The following is a 22,739-nucleotide window of genomic DNA, read 5'->3' as shown; positions in this document are numbered from 1 at the left end:
AAGGGAGAGAGGAATCCACTGGATTATAGTGGAGGACCACCGGTGACTTGATGGTGGGTAGAGTGAGATAAAATGTATCTGAAGATATGTCAACCTATTACCTCTAAATCATACAGTGTTGTAAGCCAATGTTACCTCAATAAAAAATACCAAAAACAAAGATGCTTTTCACCTTACATTTCACTTAGAAGCAACAACTGCATTAACTTCTTAATTCATTTCTACCTTCATCCATCTCACTGTGAATTGTCTTTTGATTTCATCCTTTACATTACTTCTGGGACCTCACTCCAATTCTTTCTTACTTAATATCCTTTCTACTTACTGACCCCCTTTCTACTTCTTACCAGCCTGAATTAAGTCCCTGGTGGTCTTAAAGAAAAAAAGGAAAACAAACTTCTACCTGATTTCCTACTGGAGAAAAGGAAAATCTGGGTTTCGTCCCTACTACTCTACTAAAACCACTGTTACCACTGGTAAAAGTGACCTGCTAATTGTCAGATCCAATAGCCTAGTATTTACTTAATCTCTCCAATTTACACTGCTTTTCATTCTTTTTCCTTGCTTCCCAAATCTGCCATGTTTCTAACTAGCCTGTTTGTCAATCTCTCTTCGTACTTCGAAATTAAACATATTTTATTCAAGAGACTTCTTACTCTATATTCTTTCTATAAGTAATTCTGTCCATTCCAGTGGCGTCAGTATTTCTACAGATGATATGATTTTACCATGATTAGCTGTTGATTCTGCTCTGACTTACATTGTGGAACATTATATATATAATGCAACCATACAGACATCACCTAAGTCTACTGGATAAAAGAAGGGTGTATCATCAAGGAACACAAGTTTGTTAAGATGAAACTGGGGAAAGGGGTAATAATTTCAAAATTAGGCAAATATGAGAAATACTGCATACCCAGTCACTCTTTTGCAAAGCAAAGACTGAAAAATGCTACAATAACTAAAATTTTCTGATAACTGGATATCACTTATTTGTCCATGAAAACTTTTTTCAACAGTAAACAAGGTTCAGTAAACAAGGTTCAAATTACATATTTGCAGTCAGAAAGACCAGATTTTGAATCTTGACTCTGCTTCTTAGTTAACTTGACTACCCTTCTTTAATCCCAGTTTCCTCATCTGTAAATCAGAAATAATAACCATGCCATAAGGTTATTAAGTTAATAAAATTCTTAACACAAATTATTTGTTTGTATAATTCTGTGTCAAAGTACTTAGTAAATATTTATCCTCAGCTCTAGAAAGGCCTAGACCTCCAACAAATTGCCTGAAGCAACTAGTCAAAAGCCTGATATTAATGAAGCTTCCTATTTTAATTCAAAAATTCATTTGAAACTTACGAGTTATGACTCTAATATAACTGTTAAACTTTCATGATCATTCTCCCTTGCTCCCATACATCTAATTATTATTTCATTCAATTGTTAGTGGACTTCTCCTAGCGCCATTATTTTCTTTTTAAAGATTTATTTATTTATGCATACAAGTACTGGGGTGTGCGCCAGTGGTGGGGTAGAGGGATGCTAAGGATTCTCCAGAGACAGAGTACAGAGCAGAACAGACAGATTTACTGAAATACACTGCTGCGGGAAGCAGCAGGCAAGGCAAAACAGGTCTGCTGGGCCATATGGGTTAGCTCCCTGGCTAGGAACCAACTCATGCTACAGTGACTTGGCAACAGCTTGATAGCACTGCCTTTAACTAAACCTGAGCCACCAGGGAGGCTCAGTGCCAATATTTTTTTAATCTGTATCTCCATCTAATTTACTGCTTTTGATGTGCAACAGCACATTAACCTGGAAATAAGATATTCATATTAAATGAAGTTATAAGTAATTTGAAAATACAAATTTCAATGTATTCTGAAAAAAGACTTAAGCGTCTCATGAATAAGTTTTGGCACAAAAACCTTGTAATTCTTCTTCTCACTGCAGAAATGTTTTCTGCTTAATTACTGATTCATGGCCATATTTCAGAAAAGTAATCAGTCTTTGTAGTTCTACTTGGGAATGTTTTCTCTTAACTAAAAATGTATTAATTCACTTAAAAATAAATACATTACTAAATCCTTTTTTTATGAAAAACTGTATTTTCAAAAAATACTGAGAAGAATGGCATTATTTTACATATTTGCAAAGTCTTTAATGTCTTTAATGTAAAAGACAGTTGAGTACTGGGGCCTTCCTGGTGACATAGGGGTTAAAAGTCTTAGCGCCAAAAAATATCACTACTGGCAATATAAATTCAACTCCCACCAAGGAATTAGCCCACATGGCTCAGCAGACTTCTCCTATCTCCTCCGCGTGTTCCCCTCAACAGTGTATTTCAGTAGGTCCACCTGTTCTGCTCCCCACTCTGTCTCTGGTGAATCCTCTTACCTCACCCCCCAACCTGCATCTCTGGTTTACACCCTACTTCTTCTCTGGTTTAAACCCTACGTCTTTTATGCATAAATAAAAATAAGTCCTTTTTTTAAAAAAGACAGTTGATTTCCCCTATCATCTTCTACATTCAATTTGTTATAACACATGTCATTTGGCCTCTAGAAAATTCTATTATATACATATGGGAGAAAAAGAAAAAACAATTATGTCTTGAAATGATTAATACAGTTTCGACTTCCCAGACCTAAAAAGGTCTCAGAGAATCTGGAGGCCCTGGACCTTGAAACCAGTGACTGAATCAGATGTAGCCATTCTGGAAGCCATCTCACACCTACAGTTATATGAATTTATAAATACTTGTAGTTTAGATAAGACAGCTGGAATTGGGTGTCTGCTACTAGCAACAAAAAGAATTGCGAGAAATACACTATGTGATTCTTCATAATTGTTGCTTGTTTAGGAGGAAGTTTAAGGAAAACTAGTGCAGAAAATTTCTCTTAAATTTTAAAGTAAACTTTATGTATTGTTTTTCTCTTCCTACTGATATCTCCAGTCCAACTATTTCTAATTTAGAATGCTTCCTGTTTTATTAATCAAATTCCTCTGTTTAAAGACTTATGAAATTCCAGTGACCATAAATTTTACTTCTAATCATGTGAGTTCCAGTTAGCAACCACTCTTAATGAAATGGAAACTTTATACATATAAATATCATGCAAGTTCCAGAATCCCTTTAAACTTATTGATCATTTATTTGCTTTACACCTGAGAATTTATTTGGGAAAATTAAATAAAGAGTACTGAGTCATCCTTCAAAGTCAATGTTCATCTCTTAAAATCAAACTGAGAACAGCTAGGCAATAGTATTAAAAATGGTTATTTATATATTAACAATAATAACTTTTCAGAAAGGGCAATTCCAAAAGGGAAGTCACCAGGAAAAAAAAAACGACTTTTGGAGTTAACAGTTTATTTTCAAAATTTACTTCCCACAACTACTAGCATCAATTGAACTGGAATAAATTTGTTTAACCAGGTAATAAGGATAGTCGGGGTTTGTTGAAGAACAAGGGTAACATTGTTCCTCCCCCCACCCCCCCAAAAATGGATTAAGCTTTTTTTGGAAAAAAGACTGCATCTAAAACTGAAGCATGATTTCTCCTAACATTTCAGCATTAGGAAGCACCAAAACTACACTACATAAACAATGTGCATTTTCGTCACTTGTCAATTATATTTTTTTTTTTTAAAGATTTATTTATTTGTGCATACAGAACTGGGATACAGGCCAGAGGCTCAGGGGCGGTGAGAGGCTTCACCAGAGACAGAGTGGGGAACAGAACAGGCAGATCAACGAAGTACACTGCTGAGGGGAGCAGCGGGCGGGTCAGGAGAGGTCTGCCACGCCATGTGGTCTCCTCCGGGGCAGGCGGGAATCGAACTCATGCGGAAGCGGCTTTAGATTCTCAGTGCTGTGCTTTAACCCGCTGCGCCACCAGGGAGGGCCAATTATATTTTTTAAGGGAGAAATGTACACGAAAACACTGAACTATTGGAAGCATGTACACATACATATATTATCAAAGGTAGTAATATCTCTAGAATACACACACACACACACATACACACACACACAGTGGTTGCAACTGCTTCAAGCTAAGTTCCAGAAATAGTGTTCACTATCTTTTGCAGTTAAGTCCAAAGGCAGTTTGAGATGCCACAAGGGCATTCCTAATTAAATTGGAACTATTAAGACTGGGGGGAAAGAGGCACAATAAGAAATAAGAGCATGAAGCCTAACAATTGATTCATTGGGTGTTGTTTGTGTACTTTACTGTAAGCTTATTAAAGACACAGTCTTCTTTATCTCCTTTGGTAGCACTACAGGATTTAACACAATGAACTGAGGTATCTTTGATGGATGAGACGTTTGACAGAAACGTGTTGACAGGGACGATCTCTATCATAAGTCTTGTAACTCCACTGTTGTGGTTCCAAGATGTAGTACTTAAAACCAAACATAGTTACATAAAGCAATTTCAAAAAGAAAAATACGCTGAGAATAAACACACAATGAAAGCAAAGCTTCAAATCTTTAGCTCGGCTTTAGCCACTTTTGGAAGAAGCAGAAAGAAACTGAAAAAGAAAAAGGTTATTAAGCGGGGATGTTCAAAAGAACCTGACAACTTGCACGGTTAAGGAGAAATGGCAATTAGCAAGTCCCGCCTTTCCTTCTTTGTAGCCACTTCTACCTGCCCGGGGTTAGTGGGGGCGGTAGAGAAAGAGGCAACAACAAGAATAAAAGGAATAGAGGAAAGGGGTCAGACGCCGAGGAGCTGGAAATGAAACTGGGACATTGGTGGAATTACGAGGAAGGCGTGGCAGGAGAACAGCAAACCAACCGGGAAGATGCGTGGGCTGTGAGACTCAGGCAGGGTGTTCGCGGGAGGAGGGAAAAAATGAAAAGGGTGTTGGGGTGAAGAGCGTCCAAAGCTCGGATGACAGCTCACATCGGGTCTTCCACTCGCGGGGCCGGAGGAACCCGGGAGTCTTCTATTGTGCGCGCCCCTCCGCCCCCTCCCGCCCCCTAACCCCCGTCACTCCCGCCCGAAACGGGGCAGGAGCCCTGGCAGCTCCGGGCCGCACACCCGTCACCGCTGGTGCCATCTACTTGCCCAAGGTAGGAGACCACAGGCTCAGCCCTCCTCCGACCCTTCCTCACCGGATGAAGACCGCCGTCGCCCAGGCTTCCCCTTGTCCATCTTCTCTAGCTGCTGGAGTCGCAGTTGCAGTCGCTGTCACCTCAAGACCCCTCAGGCTAGAGAAGGGAGGGGGAGGGGAAGAAAAAGCCAGGAAAGTGAGAAGCGCGCTTGCGCAAGAGCCGTCGCCTGCCCCCAGACCGGAAATCAGCTGCCCCTCCCACCACCATCGGAAATCACTTCCTGGGACGTGTTTTTTCTGCCCGCTGCCACCTAGCACACCTCAAGTCTTTTTTTAGACGCGTGTTTTTCTATATTTCTGTACCTTTGGATAGTAAAGCTGGGTGCGAGGTTTTAGCCCGCGATCTCCAAAAGCTTCGTTGAGTTTGAAGACAAAGTTGATTAGAAATTAAAGAGAAGAAACTAGGAATTTCTCCAGGTCACGAGATCCCTAAAGGTGGCCTCGGAAATATGAGCGTAAATGTTAGTAGTCCTTGTGCGTTATTCCTTTTCTCACGGCCTCGCCTATGTTTTTGTCCTCAGATCGCTTCTTCAAACGCAGAATCAAAGAAGCTGGCAAAATTTGTAATAGCCTTGCTATCGGTTTAGCAGTGGAGGTGGACATAAATTAGGTCAGGCGAAGAAAATATGTCTGAGTAATAGAATCTTTTTAAATTTTAAGCTCAACATTTTAAGTGTTGGGAGGGTCGCGAGAGGAAACAATAAGCTCTAACTCCTTCTTTGACAATATAAAATGCTGAGATGGTGATGAAAGTGGGTGCGTGGAAACAGTTCATTCGACTCGGTCTCTAGGACTTTTGGAATGATCGTGTTGAAGCCCTTTCAAATGGCCCATCAACTGCGAAAACTGCCCTATTCTAGTCCATAATATTCATATTTGAATAATTTTAAATGTGTAAGCTTTATTCAAAGTAAGTCCAGCAAAATTTAGCAGAGCGCTGTAGTCAGAGGCAAAACGATATTGGAACGTTCCAAGCGAGACTACACCGACAGATGAGTTGAATATTAGTCCCTACCTTGCACCCCAATTTACCTGGGCCAATGGAGGCACTTCCCCTAACTCACCACTAGAGCCCAGTCTGGTACTTGTTGTGTGTCTAAATTGCTGTGTGGGCTGTGCTCCAACAGATAGTGAGTAAGCCTCCAGATGTTAAGGGCTATTGGGCTGGGCGCAGTTTTACAAGGAAGGAATGGCTCAAAAAGCAGAGCTTGACAGAGATTGACATTCACTACCATGAGGCTATAGTTTCTGTTTAACAAAAACGTTTGCTGGAAAATATATGAAGTCTAAGATTCCTTACAAATCAACTTAAATTGAATAATTTAGTTCAAGACTCAAATCAACATAATTCATTAGCCAATATATATATAAGAAAATTAGCTGCAAAAGATGGAAAGGAAGGTAAGAGATGGGAATATTAAAAACTAAATGTAGGGCCCTCCCTGGTGGAGCAGCGGGTTAAAACACAGCACTAAGAAGCTAAAGCCAAAGCCACTTCAGCCTGAGATCAATCCCCAACAGCCCCGGAGGTGATCCACAGGGCGCTGCAGACCTCTCCTGACCCGCCCGCTCAAAACGGTCCCCTCAAAATGGTCTTCATCAGTCGGCCTGTTCTGCTCCCTACTGTATCTGGTGAATCCTCTCACCGCCCCTGCCCTTCTGGCCTGTACCCCAGTTCTGTAATGCATAAATAAATGTTAAAAAAAAAAATGGTAAGTGTAAATAGGCTGAATCCACTTCAGCTGAATTAAAAGTTTCATAAAATTAAGTATTTTTAAAGATTAACAGTAGAAGTTAATGAATGGGAAGTTAAAAGTATTCAGCGGTGCAGACAGAACATTTAAACTTGCCACTGAAGTAAGTATAACATGTCTGCTATTAGTGAGGTAGTGTTTCTTTGAACTGGAGCTTGTTAACTATACCTCAGACATAAAACTAAAAAATTTTGTTCCTACTTCTTAGAGTTTGTTATCATCTCACTTTGTTTTTTTATGAAAGACTATTGAACGATTAGCTATTGTTTTATAGTGTTTGATGAACTGATTAGCTATTGTTTTATAGTGTTTGATGATGCTCAGATGAAAGCTCACTGTTTGAAAAATAATATCAAAAAAAGGTAAATGATTTGTTTAATATGCTGGGGATAAAGACATTCTATGTAGATTTAGCTCACACTGTATAGAGGTTAAAATCATGTGCACTGGGCCCTGCCAGTGGTGAAGTGTGTTAAAAGCACAGCACTAGAAAGCTAGTCACAGCCACCTTAACACTAGTTTGATCCCAGGCCAGGGAGGTGACCCACATGATGCAGCAGACCTCTCTTGACCTGCCCACTGCTCCCCTCAGCAGTGTACTTCGTTGATCTGCCTGTTCTGCTCCCCACTCTGTACCTAGTGAATCCTCTCTGCCTGTACCCCAGTTCTGTATGTATAAATAATAAGTCTTTAAAAAAAAATCATGTGCACTGAAACTTAACTACATATAAAGGTGTGATGGGATAGTCCTGAAATTTATATAGTAGTGCAAATTAATGAAAAATCAATAACCTTTTAATTAAACATAATGAATATAAAATTATTTGAGATGATAAATTCTGCAGCTCTATAGTTTATAAGAAGAGATGAGGATGGAATGGTTTGATATTAATGGATATGGTTCTTACTGAATGTTAAATAGCATTTAAGTTTAGGTTTTCATTGGGCTCTCCCCGGTGGTACAAGGGGTCAAAGCACAGCACTATGTAGCATGAGTTTGATCCCCAGCCAGGGAAGTGACCCACATGGCACAATAGACCCCTCCTGTCTCACTGGTTGCTCCCTTCAGTTGTCTTGCATCAATCCACCTGTTCTGTTCTCCACTCTGTCTCTGGTAAATCCTCTTATTCCCTACACCTCTGGCTTATACCCCAGTTCATGTATGCATAAATAAATAAAATCTTAAAAAAAAATAAATTAGGGCCCTCCCTGGTTGTGCAGCAGGTTAAAGTACAGCACTAAGAAGCTAAAGCCACTTCAACATGAGTTCAATCCCCGCCCCAGGGAGGTGATCCACATAGCCCAGGAGACCCCTCCTGACCTGCCTGCTGCTCCCCTCAGCAGTGTACTTCATCAATTGGCCTCTTCTGCTCCCCACTCTGTCTTTGGTGAATCCTCTCACCGCCTCTGCATCCAGTTCTGTATGCATAAATAAATAAATCTTTTAAGATAAAATAGGTATTCATTGTATTTTTGTTATAAGCAGTGGGTATGGTTTAACAATTTCAAGACATAATGACAATGTAAAATTAGTGAAACTTTTATATTGCCCCTCGATTAACAATTTCTTTGAAGAGATCTTAATGAAATATGCAAAAAGCCCTTTTTCATCACTAATCCATAGACTTTACAATATGAATGTAAATAGCTTTGAATCAACACTGGGAACATCTTCATAAACTATTTTTTTTTTAATTTTTTTTTTATTTATGTATACAAGAACTGGGGTGTTACAACTGAGATGAAAAAGCATACATTGTACAAAAAATGAAGAATGATGTAAAATAAATAAAATAGCATACAGATGACTTTGCACTAATAATGAAACCATGACTTTAAAAAATAAAAACTCCATTTTAAGTATCACTTAAATAAAAGAATAAAAAAAGTATAGCTCCTAAGTGCTGCACACTTGGGAGTTAAAAACCATAAAGAAACCCAAAGTAACTATTTCTATAAAAATCCAGAAAGTGCCAGGGCCCTCCCTGGCGATGAAATGGGTTAAAACACAGCATAATGGGGCTGTCTGTAGCCTCTGCAGCTCAAATTCAATCCCTGACCAGGAGGGTGACCCACATGGCAGGGCGGAGTCTACTGTCTCACCAATCTCCTAGTTCACACACTGGTCCCCCTCAGGAATGTATTTCAGTAGCTAGATACAGCTGTTCTGCTCCCCTATTTGTCTGTGGTGAATCCTCTCACCTACTAAGCCTCTGGCCTACATCCCAGGTTTGTTTTTTTTTTCTACAACAAAAAGAAAAAAATATATTGGTAATTGAATGTGGTTATTGTTCTCATTCATTAAAGGGCATGAAGGTTTATGAGTCATTTTCCAATACTGGACTAAACACTCAATGAGAAAAGAAAACATGTTTGCAAATTTGCTATAGGACATTTCCATTTAATTGGAAATCTCCTAACTTGTTTTTTAATGTTTCTTCAACAGCAGTGGTTTAATAACTTTGAAGTGCAGCCAGAAAAACTGGAGGTCCTGTTTAAACAAAGATAGTTGGGTATCACCCCAGAATTTCTGACTTAGTAAAATTAGTAGAGGAAACCTAAAAACTTGATTTCTACCTCCCAAATGATTATGTGCTGTTGGTCTGGGGCTGACACTTTGAGAATCGTTAAAAAGACTAGATGACTGAAGAGGTAACAAATTTAAATATGCCTCAGGTGAGGTGAAAGTTATGTTGCCCATAGTCCCCCTCACAGGAAAGTAACAAAAGGTTTTTACTGGGTAAGCCTGTATTTTATGAACCCAAAGACACAATGAGGTGACATATTTACCTTTTCCTCCTGAAGTAAAAGAACAATATGCCTCATTTTTCAAGACCCATCATTCCAATTGTCATCCACATAAAACAAGACAATTCTTTAATATGTGATGTAATTCTTCCTGTTGAAAATAAAGGAAGAGACTCCCCTCTTCCCATTTCTTTAAGAATTTCTTTCCTTTTCCTAATCCAATATATGTAAATCTTTCAAATAGCTAAATAAAGCTCTTTCCAGTCTCACAACTTACAAATGTTTCTTCTAGGGCTGGGCAGCCATTATTTTTTAAATATAAACATCAAGGGAGAAACCTCCCCTATTTTAAGGTTCCTATGGAAAGACTAGGTACCTAATTTTGTAGATGACTTGCTCCAATTTCCAAAGCTGCCTCTTGTCATAAAGATAAGAATTTTGTTTCTTCTCTGAATAAAGCCAGTTAACTAACAATGGCCTCCCCAATTACCATGGTAAAGGCAAACTCCAAACTCCCCCCCATCCCCCCATTCATCAGCACTTGGCAAGTTTATTGAAAAAAGGAGAACAAGAAAAGAAATACCACATAGACACAGGCAAGATAGGGTCAACTTATGTATAATAAAAGATACTGTCCAGTTTTCTTACTTGGGAGTCATTGTTTATCTTTTAAAAAAAGATTTATTTGGCCCTCCCTGGTGGCGCAGCGGGTTAAAGCACTGCACTGAGAAACTAAAGCCACTTCCGCATGAGTTCGATCCCCGCCTGCCCCGGAGGTGACCACATGGCGTGGCAGACCTCTCCTGACCCTCCCGCTGCTCCCCTCAGCAGTGTACTTCATCGATCTGCCTGTTCTGCTTCCCGCTCTGTCTCTGGTGAATCCTCTGACCCTCCGTATCTCTGGCCTGTACCCCAGTTCTGTATGAATAAATAAATAAATCTTTAAAAAAAAAAGATTTATTTTACTTATTTATACATACAAGAGTTAGGGTGCAGGCTAGAAGTGTAGGGGTATTGAGGGGTGGAGGGAGTGAGAGGATTCACCAGAAAGAGTGGAGAGCCAAACAGGCAGATTGACTGAAATCCACTGCTGAGGGGAGCAGTGGGCAAAACAGGAGAGGTCTGCTGCACCTTGTGGGTCACTCCCCCGCCCCCCATTGATCTCTTGTAGTGGCTGCCATAGGCTTCATAGTGCTGAGAGTTAACCCCTATGCCATCGGGGATGCCCATATTATTGTTTATATTTAAAACATGAGTAATGGGTTGTATTTGCTTGGCTACATAAAGAAGTGACATAAAGACCTTCATGCTTATTGCAACATTATTTTACAATAGCTGAGAGCTGTAAACAACTTAAGTGGCCATCAGCAGATGATTGATAAAAGAAGATCTACAATGGGATACAATCTACAATGGGATAGCACTCATCTATTAAAAAAAAGATAATATACTACCTTTTGTAACAACATAGATGAACATAGAGTATTACATTTAGTGAAATAAGTCAGATGAAGAAAGACACTCTGAGAATTCACTTGTGTGATATACATAGAAAACAAACAGATGTACTAAATTAAACAAAAATCACCTTTTTGAAGATAAGATCAATTAGTGTTTTCCAGAAAGAAGGGGGGTGGCAGGCAAACGGGATCAAAGGGCTTGCTTCAGTGTGGCAAAGGACACAATTTGTCTTAGTGGTGAACTTAATGCAGTACATACATAAACACTTTAATTTTTAATGATGAGCACCTGAAACATATTGCTATATAATGCCTTTCTTCAATTTAAAAAAATTAAAAATAAGTAAATAAAATTGAAACAAACAACGCAGCATTCACCACTCATTAGTGAGTGGGATTTCCATTATTGTATTTATTCCATTCTTGACCCGATCCAGTAAGCATCCAAGAAAATGTAAACGATGCAGTCCTCACATTCAGTAAAGTTCATTCCCAGAATTTTAATTAAGAAAGAACAATTAGGGCCCTCCCTGGTGGCACAAGGGATTAAAGTGCAGCACTGTGAAGCTATCTGCAGCCACTGCAGCATGAGTTTGATCCCCAGCCGGGGAGGTGACCCACATGGTGCAGCAGACCTCTCCTGTCTCCCTTGCTGTACCTCTCAGCAGTGTATTTCAGTACATCTGACTGTCACCCCCGCCCCATCCCAGCATCTCTGACTTGTACCCCAGTTCTTATGTGCATAAATAAATAAAGAGGGGGGAGAACCACAAGGGGCTCTGTTATGCTTCTTCCATTCTCTCTTGACAACGCAAAAGAAAAAACAGATAAGGAAAACAAAGACATTCTTTGGAAGGAAAAAAAAGATCAATAATCAAGAGCACTCAAACCAAACTGATGAAAACCAGCATCAATGTACTCAAAATACTCATTTCCTGGCCATTATTTCCTGCCAATTTTCATTTCAGAAGAGGGAGAAATGTCTCACCACTCTCACTTCATCAAGCCCTTGCAGCTAGAGATCCAGGAGGCTAACACGGTGAAATCTTGACTCTTTGCCAGCTATTTTCAGAGGTCCCAGAGTCTTTTCAGCAGCAACTGTCCAGTAGCAAGCAATATCCAGCCCATGAAGTCGTCTTTCATGGCCATCAAGCTGTCAGGGAAGAAGGATATTAACAGAGTATAAAGGAAAAATTTTCTCTCTTCGGCAGCCAACTGAATAGACCCTAGAGGGGATATAATTTGACTGACCTGAAGGATGAGCAAAGCCAAAATACCTAAAATTACCTCATCCCATCTACTCCTTTCCCCATTTGCTGTGTATCTTCAACTACACAGATGTTCACACCCTTAAGTCTCCATTGGTTACCAACTTCTATCCATTTTACCCCTTAAATACATTCCAAATTTTCCCCTTTATTTTATTTCTAGTGCCTCTACTCTGGCTCAAGCCACTATCATCACTTCCTTGATTGACTAAGTTAATAGTTACTGTGTTCCCAATATATGCTAGGTATTGGTTTAGATGAAGAGGATATGCCACCCCCAAGTATGTCACTCTGGCTCATGGATTTTTTTTAAAGATTTATTTTATTTATCTATGAATACATGAGCTGGGGTGTAGGCCAGAGGAGGTAGGATGAGAGGATTCACCAGAGACAAAGTGGGGAGCAGAACAGGCAAATATACGGAAATACATTGCTGAAGGGAGCAGTGGTTGTGGCAGAAGTCTTGTGCTATGTGGGTTAGCTCCCTGGCCAGGATCAAACTTCTACTGCAGTGGTGGCAAATAGCTTCATCGTGCTGAGACAATCCCTTGAGCCACCAGAGGCCTAGGCTTAAAAATTATTTTGTAGAAAGGCATTGCACACCTGAAATCCCTATCTGCCTAAAAGCAGAACTTTTCAAAAGTACTTGCTTGTCTTAAGTTTTCTCCCAGGAAGCAAAAGTAATTTTCCCTTCTCAAAGTGGAAGTCAGAAATGCACCCAAACAAACATTATCACTTCTATTCTACTAATAGTCTATTTATATTTCAAAAAAGTCATTTGCTTTTCCTTAAGTTCCTTGTACTACTTAAGGGTGTTCCTTAAGTAACACCCTCTTGGTGTTACTCCTCTGAGTAGTGACCATGCTGTACATATGAACCACATGCTAATAAACTTTTTCTTTTGCTAATCTGTCTTTTGTCAGTACAATTTATAGGGCCCCAGAACCCCCAGACCGGCCTGCTCTAAATAGGTTCAGCCATTTCTTGCATCAAGAGAACACATTGAAAGGAACTTTAACACTATTCGTGTGCAATACAGAAAAGACAGTATAGTTTCTAAATCAGACATCCAGGGTCCTCCCTTGTGGCACAACAGATTATAAAACTCAGCATTCAGGAAGCTGTCCCCAGCCATTGCAGCATGAGTTCAATCCCCAGCCAGCATGGTATGGCAGACCTCTCCTGACCTGCCTACTGCTCTCCACAGCAGTGTTTTTCAGTGAATCTGCCTGTTCTGCTTCCCACTCTGTCTCTGGTGGGTCCCCTCACCTCCGGCCTGTACCCCAGTTCTTGCATGCATGGATAAATAAATCTTTAAATAAATAAATAAATCAGACAACCAAAGTTACCCATCCCCTTGTGGGTATGTCCACCCAAACGGGATTGGCCCAAAGCAAGGCCAAAGTCTGCCACAAGGCTAAAGCAGCTTCCAATAGGGACCCATAGAAAAGGGTCAGAAATGGCCAGACAAGACTAGGAGGAAAAGAGCAAAATCAAAATCAAGATAAAAGCTGCCATTGGTAATCTTCCCAGTGTCTTTCACCTGCATTTGTTTCAATTCACCCAGGCCCAAGAAACAACATAAGCTTCTTCATGTGTCTCTCTGCTCCATCTGCCTCTCTTCAGGTCTCTTTCTGGCTCTCCATCCTGCTACCTTTTTCCATCTCCTTTCCAGATTCTTCTCCCTGCTCAGCTCCACCCTCCTTTGGGTAGGGCATGGAAGTTGGAACCTTATCTTTTCCTGGGGGACCACCCTGTTTCATCAATAGAAAATTCATAAGTAAAAAGAAAACTACATTGAGTTATATCCCTTTAAGGTCAAGAACAAGAAAAGGACAACCTATAATACTGACACTATTTTAAAAATTATTTTATAATACTTATTTTTAACATTTCTCTTTCTGTTTCAATTTGCTCCGTCAAAATAATGCTCTCCCAAAAGACGAATTTTGTTTTTTTCTGATTCTGTCTCTCAATGTCTCTGATCACTCTGTCATGAAGTCTCTGCTGGTCAGCAGCTGGTTAGATGCATGTGGGGCATGGTGGCAGTCATCATCAGTGCCTGGAGGTTGAGCACCACCTTCTAGTGACCTGATATCCTTGTGCTGGCACCCTAAAGTTCCTTACTTTTGAATTTAGATTATTTGATTTCTGTTGTCGTTGTGCTGTAGGAATTCTTTGTATAATCTGGATATTAATCTCTTACTATAGGTGTGATTTGTGAATATTTCCCCTAATGGCTCTTATTTATCTTTTAAACATTTCGTGTCCTTGTCCTTTGCACAGTTTTTAAAATTTTTAAGTCAAATTTTTGTTACCAATTTTAAAGTCAGAGTGCTTAAGTTTTGTCTATGTTTCCTTCTAGAAGTTTTATAGTTTCACTCTTATATTTAGGTCTGAGTTAATTTTCACTTGTGGTCTTAAGGGTCCACCTTTGTTAAGCATCATTCCTTGAAAAACTGTCCCTCCCCAACGAATAATGTACCTTGATTTAACAACAATAACTAAAACACTTGAAAACACCGTGCTGCTTAAACAGCTGCGGGCTCGATTTTGATCCAAAGGCCATCAATTTTGGGTATATGCCTTAACTTCACTTTCACATTAAACTTTCCAAATGAGGCAAAGGGAATGAGTGATTTAGTGTTGCCTACTATGTTGCATGCACGAGCCATAAACTGTCGAAAAGGTTTCTAAATAATAGGATGGAGTTTAAAGCTGTATGACACCCACCTATCAAAGCTCATTTTACTGTATTACTACGTGAGTAAATGCTTATAAATAAGTTACGAAGAGAACAGGTTAAGAGGATTAGAGGCTTTAAAAAAAAAAAAAAGATAATGAGCAACAAACAAAAGCAAAAGAAACCGGTAAGTAGGTCATTCTGGTTGGTTCAGTGGCAGCTGAGACAGACCACCGACCAGTTGCCATGCACCTAGACGCTTCACAGGCAGGAAGGCGGCCCTTCGTGGTCTGACGTCATATTGCAGGGCCGGGAGGGGAGGCGGGACTTCCGGCTTCCGGTCACAGGTTAGTGACGGCATCGGTGCGCGCTGGTAGGACCGCTGCCTGCGTGGTGTAGCGCAGATGCCGGGCAGCAATTCACTGCAGTGTCTTGTATACTCTCTGGAGTCGTGCGGCGCGAGCCCCCGCGGGAGCCACTGTCTGCATTCCTGGTATGAGCATGGGTTTTCTGTCATCTTTCATTGTGTGCTGAGCTGGGAAGATTCGGGAAACTTCATAAGACACCCTTAGTGGAGCACGTGCGCCAAGAAGGTCCACAAATAAGACGAAGCCCGGGGATGTAATAATGAATAATGAGCAGTAGTTTTTAAATGGTATCTAAGGTCGTTTTTTAAAAACTGCAGTTTGCATTTCTGTAATAGCCTAAAACCCTTTATCAGTTACCAAGACACAACTCAGTTAAAGACCTTTGTGAAGTCAGTGTTTGGAGGCAGAGGGCACCCAAGGAATCTAGAATAAACCTAGAAGCATCGACCTAGATTATTTATTCGAACACTCTCTGGTAGTTGAAGGGGTTAAGTCTCAGCACAGTGTAGCTATCTGCAGTCACTGCTGCTCTAGTTCTATCCCCGGCCAGGGTGGTGACCCACGGCATCATAGACCTCTCCAGTTGTACCTGATGCACCTCAGCAGTGTATTTTCAGTCGATTGGCCTGGTCGGTTCCCCACTCTGTCACTGGTGAATCCTCTCACACTCCCCCCACACCTCTGCCCTACACTCCAATTCTTGGATGCAGAAATAAAATAAGTCTTTAAAGAAGAAAACGACTTGATTGATTTCTGGCCATATAACTGTCAGGCCTTGGGTTCAGTGTTAAAAAATAAACACAGTTCTTGTCCTGATTGCTACCCAATGGGGAAAATAAGTAAGCTGGCGACTACAATACAGTGTTATAAATACTATGGAAGAGAGGTAGAGGATGCTATAAAAACTAATAGGAAGAATACTTGTATAAAATATGAAATGAAAAACAGCTAGAAATGTAGTAACAGAAGAGGTAAGCTGAGGGTGATTTTATGGCAGACTTTTTAAGTCCTTTTAATAAGTTTGAACTTAAAGCATGCAGCAAGGGCTTTGAAATACACATTGGGAATGATATGATTGCTTCAGTCAGGTTTGCACTTGTTCTAAGTGGCTTAGAGTAAACTGGGAGGCAGGGAGATACAATTAAGACTGTGTGATTGAAGAGAAGTGTATGGATAGCAGTGCCTTTCCTTAAAACAGTGCCAGAATGGGGAGAGAAAGGAGAAAGACTATTTTCAGTTGCATTTGAGATATTTTCTAATACATGGTGATTGAAACCAGAGATAAAATAAACTTAAGTGTTTAGAATATAGAACTCAGAAACATACCACCTTTAAGGGGGCACTGCATTTGAGACAATACACAGTTCAGCCAGGTAAAAGATCCAAGAGCAGTTAGTAAATGAAGCCAAGTAGGAGTTTTTCTTTTCAAGTATTTTAGTAGCTTTTATAAAAGGCTGAATACGCTTTTTATGTTTCACATTTGGCATATTTTCACAGTTTTAAGTGTCATCATTGTGATCATTCAGACCTTTAGGATAAAATCGTGGCGCTTTACATGGCCTAAATTTTGGACATTTTGTTTGTCAAAAACATTATTAGCTACAAAATCAAATCTAAACTCAAGAATGATTTGCTTTGTTTATAAAGCAGTTGATCTTTTATATTTGTTTTGAAAATGTGGAGATTGGTATAGTACTCTTAATTAGCTACCGTCTTCTGTAACTGTTCTGCCATTTGTCTTCTTGTGCTATTTATGTGAAGGATCTTATATTTGTGTTTGTACCTAGGCTTAGTATAACATGAAGAATATAGGACTGATTATGACCTCAGCCACATGAATGATACATAACTTTTATAGTCTCCTAGATACAAGTCTAAAAAGGATCTAAATTCATGTCTAAAATAAGGACCCAAGTAAGTTTTAAACTTTTTGCCTAGTAAGTACTGTCATTCCATTTTGTTTCAGAAATTGATTGCATTTGGGGATCTTAAATTTTTACTATACAATGAGAGATTTTTAAAATCTTTTTAACTTTTGATTATGTTTTCTTTTATAGGGATTTCTTACATGCCTGTTTTCCTCAAAATGAGTGTCACCTTTTTAAGACCTTTTGCTAGGCTTTTGGTGCCACTCACCCTTCATGGGAAGAAAAGGATTTTATATTCAACAATTCTACAGAGATGTGTATCTTCCAAAATACCAGCTGTGTCCTATCCTAATACGGAAAACACATCACCTCCTGAACAGCTGGAATTGGATAGTTGGAAAATTACAATGAAGTCTAGCATGCAAGAAGATGTTTCAAAAGTTTCAAGTAGCAAGGATGAAGATCCACTAGCTGCCACCAGGGAATTAATTGAGATGTGGCGATTGCTTGGCAGAGAAGTACCAGAGTACATCAGTGAAGAAGAGCTCAAAACTGTTATGGAATGTGTTTCTAAATCATCAAAAAAAAAATATTTAAAATATTTATATGTAAAGGAAAAAGTGAAAAAAGCTAAGCAAATAAAAAAGCAAATGAAAGCAGAAGCAAATGAAAAAGCCAAAAAGGAAAGGCTACTAGAAAGCACCAAGGAAGATAAACAAGACTTTCTATTTCTACGACTCTGGGATAGGAATATGGACATTGCAATGGGCTGGAAAGGGGCTCAGGCCATGCAGTTTGGACAACCATTGGTTTTTGACATGGCTTATGATGATTATATGAATCCAAAAGAAATGCAGTATACTGTTTCTCAACTTCTAGAAAGTGAAGGGTGGAACAGAAGAAATGTTGATCCTTTCCATATTTATTTTTGTAATCTTAAAACAGAAGGTTCTTATCATAGAGAGTTAGTTAAACGTTATGGAGAAAAATGGAACAAATTACTTTTAACAGCAACAGAAAAGTCTTATGTAGATATCTTTCCAAAGGACAGTATTATATATTTAACTGCAGATTCTCCCAATGTTATGACTTCTTTCAAGCATGACAAGATCTATATAGTGGGATCTTTTGTTGATAAGCATATGCACCCAGGAGCATCCCTAGCCAAGGCAAAACGACTGAAGCTGGCAACAGAATGCCTTCCGCTAGATAAGTATTTACAGTGGGACAGTGGTACCAAAAATCTCACCCTAGATCAAATGATGCGTATTTTGTTGTGTCTGAAAAACACTGGTAGTTGGGAAGAGGCTCTGAAGTTTGTTCCTAGGAGAAAACATACTGGTTATATGGAGGTTTCTCAGTATTCTCATGAGTTTGTCAACAAATTGAAAAAGTCAAAGGCACTTAATTCATTTCCAAAAGGTTTTTTAAATAGACCCAAAAGAAGGTGGCTTGAATGAGTGATAGATTAACAGATTGAAAATACAGTTCAGTAGTCTGTTTCTTCACAAATGGAATTTGCTCTTTCTTTTAAGGTAGTTTTTCTAAACTAACTCAAGGATGCCTTTTCCCAGTGAGATAACTGTAAAACAATGGAAAACTACTTTGTTTATTATGACAAGAAACTGAGTGTAAATCTTAGTAAAAGGAATTACCCAAGTTTTTTGAGCCCAGTTAAACAATTGTACTAGTGGTTTGACTTTTTTTAACAAATACTTTGTGTACCAGGTTCTGGTTTCCTTCTTAAATATTTTTAGCCATGTTACCCTTTCATAAAATTGATACAGAAAATCTCCTAAATTTTAGGTAGTTGTTCACTTATTAAGTAACATTTGGACCAGCGCTCGGTATGACATTGGCACTAAGGTATATTGTTTACCTGAATCTTGGTTAAGTAGAAATTTAAGACATCCTTTGATGTATCATGGGAGATGAGTACATTATGAAAACTGGGGGATAAAATTAATTTCTTATTTTAGAAAAAGGTTTACTTTTTCAGTCTTTCAGTTTGGAAAATGCGACTGCGGCGATAGACCTTTCTCCCCTGTTTACAGCTGATTAGCCTAAGGAGACAGAGTCAAGTGTAGATATGGGCATCTGACTTTTAAGAGAACAAGTCAGAACCGTTTTCCATGATTTTTGGATTTTAGAATTAAGATAGCCTTTGTCCCTTTTTGGTAGTGGACTTTTGACAGGAAGCTCTTAAATTAGTTGTGGTATTGACCTTTTCTATGAAGGAAGCCTGGTTCCTGTAGAAAAGTTAAGTTTACATATAGAAATAAGACTGATTTCTGAACTGTTATCTCTGCTTCCAGTTATACATAGATTTGCTTTTATCTTGAATGATTGTTCAAACTTCATGTGATACCCTAATATCCCTCTAATAAATTCTTGCCTTACCCAGTTTGTGTTGGGTTTCTGCCACTCACACCTAATGAGTCTCCTTGAAAACACAGGAATGAGACATTTGGGCAGCTATTACTTATTTCTGAATTGAAAATTAGCATCATATAAGTTATCCAGTATATTTCTTAAAGCAGGATGTAATCTGTTTACACAGTACTATATCCCTAGTCAGCTAAATGGTTAGTAGCCATTTACATGCACTATCGCTAGCACATTTTTTTATAGATGAGGGAAATTTATACAAAACAACTCACTCTTAGATGCAAATTAAAACCACAATGAGATACAACCTCACCCCAGTAAGAATGGCACATCTTCAAACAACTAGCAACAACAAATGTTGGTAAGGATGTGGAGAAAAAGGAACTCTCCTGCACTGCTGGTGGGAATGCAAACTAGTACAACCACTATGGAAAACTGTTTGGAGGTTCCTCAAACTGCTTTAACATGGAGCTTCCCTACAACCCAGCAATCCCACTCCTAGGTATCTACCCAAAAGACACCAAAACACTGATTCAAAAAGATACTTGTACCCCCATGTTTATTGCTGCTTTATTTATAGTTGGAAAAACATGGAAGCAGCCCAAATGCCCAAAAGTAGATGACTGGATTAAAAAGATGTGGTACATAAACACAATGGAATATTACTCAGCAACCAAAAAAAAAAACCCAAACATGTCTTTTGCAGCAACTTGGATGGAGCTGGAAAAGATCATGCTTAGTGAGATAAGCCAGGAAAAAAAAAAAAAGAAAGAAAACTACTGGATGGTTTCGCTCATAGCAGAAGTATAATGGGCCAGGCGAGAAAATAATAAGAATATGAACAGCCATATGCCAGAGACATTTTGTGGGGGTGGGGTGGGGAACGGGATAAAAAATGGGGGTAGGGAGGGAGGTGCACAGGGCTATGGTGATGGCACATGGGTGACTTGTTGGTGGGAAACCCATGGGGATTACAATTCAGATGAAGAAAAAATGTACAAAATGATGTAAAAATAAACTATTATATATTAAAAAAAACCAAAAAACTCACCCTTTAAGTTTGACTTTGATGGGGCCTCCTTCATGTTGCAGGGATATTGTTGCAACATCATCAAGGTATTGTCAGCCTCTGTGGTAGGAGTTTCCTCCCTAGCCAGGATGCTGACCAATGTTGTTGCAGCAGAACTCGCCTGTCTTACCCAGTGCTCCTCTCAGCAGTGTATTTCAGCAGATTTGCCTAATCTGTTCCTTACTCTGGTGAATCCTCTCACCCCTGCACCTCTGGCCTGCACCCAACTTCTTGTAAGCATAAATATATATTTTTTTAAATTTGACTTTTTAACGATTCAGCTTTTAAATTAGGCTCTCTAATAAAACAAGAAGGAAGTACAATGGAAAAAAGAAGGGATTCCTAACCTAAACTCAGACCAGGAAAGGTCTTGAGAAAGTAATTACATACTTAGAACTGACAAATGTTTAGACACTACTAAGTGGCAGTGTACTAATACTTGAACTGCTTGAGATACACTGACGATAAAATAGCATAGTGGTAAGAAACAAGGAGCCTGCACTTAGTGAGGCAAACAGGCTATTAGCCACCGCCCTGGTCTTCTGAGTACCAGTCCTCCCTGGAGTCCACCTCCCTCTCTGATGTTGCATAAATTGCTTAATCTCTAAATAAGTTTTCTGTATCTATATGAAGGATATTAGACATAACTTAGCTAAAAATATTTAACACAGTATCTGGCACATAAATGCTAAGTATTATCTAGTTATCTCTACAATTCAAAATGTATAGAATTTCTTATACTAGTATATGCAAGTCATTGTATCCCTTTAAATGACATTCTTTTTTCTTTTACTTTTAAACTTTTTTAAAATATGCATACAGAACTAGTGTACAGGCCAGTGTTGGGGGTGAGGTTTCACCAGAAACAGCAGGGAGCAAAGCAGGCAGATTGATGAAGTACACTGCTGAGGGGAGCAGCCTTCAAGACAGAAATCTGCCCAGCCATGTGGGTCACCTCCCTGGCCTAGCTGCAGTGGCTGTGGATAGCTTCGTGGTGCTGCACTTTAACCCCTTGCACTACATGGGAGGGCCCTACTTTCAATCTTTGCATAGAACTGTATTGTAGGCCAGAGGTGCAGGGGATGAGAGCATTCACCAGACAGTGGGGAACAGAACAGGCAGATCTACTGATACACACTGCTGAGGGGAGTAGCTGCAGGAGAGCTCTGCTGAGCTATGTGAGTTATCTCCCTACCCAAGGATAGACTTTTTTTTTATTGCTGCATTGTCTAGCAATGCTGAGACTTAACCCCTTGCACCACCAAGGAGGCCCACCATCCTTAAATTTTATTTATCTTTAACTGTGATACAGAACTAAGTCTATCCTAGATGGCTGTACCTATCCTCTCTGAACTTCCCTGTCCTCATTTAAAAATACAGGCATCTATAAATAAGTATATAAATGCACAGGAAAATCTCACATTTTAAAAGTATGAGAAGTGAGCCTCAGTGCAAATAACTGGTGAAGTCACGTATAGAAAAAAATGAAACAAAAGTGAATTATCTATTCTGGGCACTTTTAAATATGTGTCGCCAAATTACCAGAACACTACCAAATCATCCTGTTTCTGTCACGGAAAACACTTTCTGACCCTGTCATCCACCCAAAAATAATAAGCACCTTTCACATACAAAATAGTAAAAAGTGCTGTGAAGAAAACTTTTTAAAATAGCTTGTTGTTAAAAATCTTAATAGTTTCAGAAGCTCTTTCTCTCTCTCACAAAGTATAAAGTGACCAGAGAATGGTATATACAAATAACATACTTTGATGTCAATGTTTACCCTCTGAGGAGATATTATTTATATTCTAGAGCGAAGAAATTACAGGTCAGTAGACAAGAAATCTTCCAGTTTTACTCAGCCAGTAAAAACACAGGTCAGAGAAACCCCAGTTCGGTTTAAGACTAAGTTCCGTAACGTGTATTACTGGGCAAACACAGAAACTCCAGTTCCCTAAGCGAGACAGGAACGCCCCGCTGTATGAGAGGGAGCAGCATTAATCT

General features: G+C 39.3%; 2 protein-coding genes across 5 annotated transcripts in view; one reads left to right on the top strand and one right to left on the bottom strand.

Moving 5' to 3' along the window:
* The window catches only part of SENP7 (SUMO1/sentrin specific peptidase 7), an 89,895-nt gene extending 84,665 nt beyond the window's left edge, over window positions 1–5,230 (bottom strand). For 2 of the 3 annotated variants that reach the window (XM_004675247.2, XM_012734442.1), the window contains exon 1: window positions 5,131–5,230. In XM_004675247.2, coding sequence (XP_004675304.2) covers window positions 5,131–5,170 — 40 coding nt within the window. In that variant the 5' untranslated portion in view covers window positions 5,171–5,230. The remainder of the gene's footprint in view (window positions 1–5,130) is intronic. The other variant, XM_012734439.1, reaches the window with a different exon arrangement.
* A 10,150-nt stretch (window positions 5,231–15,380) lies between these two features.
* TRMT10C (tRNA methyltransferase 10 homolog C (S. cerevisiae)) lies at window positions 15,381–19,956 on the top strand. Of its 2 annotated transcripts, XM_012729878.1 has the most exons (3): window positions 15,381–15,535; window positions 17,198–17,324; window positions 17,468–19,956. In XM_012729878.1, the coding sequence occupies exon 3, from the start codon at window positions 17,479–17,481 to the stop codon at window positions 18,736–18,738; it is 1,260 nt and encodes a 419-aa protein (XP_012585332.1). In that variant the 5' UTR covers window positions 15,381–15,535; window positions 17,198–17,324; window positions 17,468–17,478; the 3' UTR covers window positions 18,739–19,956. The 2 variants fall into 2 exon arrangements, with proteins under 2 accessions (XP_012585332.1, XP_012585338.1); XM_012729884.1 differs by lacking the exon at window positions 17,198–17,324.
* Window positions 19,957–22,739: the final 2,783 nt, after the last annotated feature.

Source organism: Condylura cristata, unplaced genomic scaffold (assembly GCF_000260355.1).
Source record: "Condylura cristata isolate star-nosed mole 26May11 unplaced genomic scaffold, ConCri1.0 scaffold00003, whole genome shotgun sequence".
NCBI classification, from domain to species: Eukaryota; Metazoa; Chordata; class Mammalia; order Eulipotyphla; family Talpidae; genus Condylura; species Condylura cristata.
The sequence above is the reverse complement of the archived record's forward strand: the minus strand, read 5'-3'. Positions and strand labels throughout refer to the sequence as shown.

What these genes read in the sequence shown, in the direction of transcription:
- TRMT10C (XM_012729884.1), top strand. Translation starts at nt 17,479, where the DNA reads ATGCCTGTTTTCCTCAAAATGAGTGTCACCTTTTTAAGACCTTTTGCT.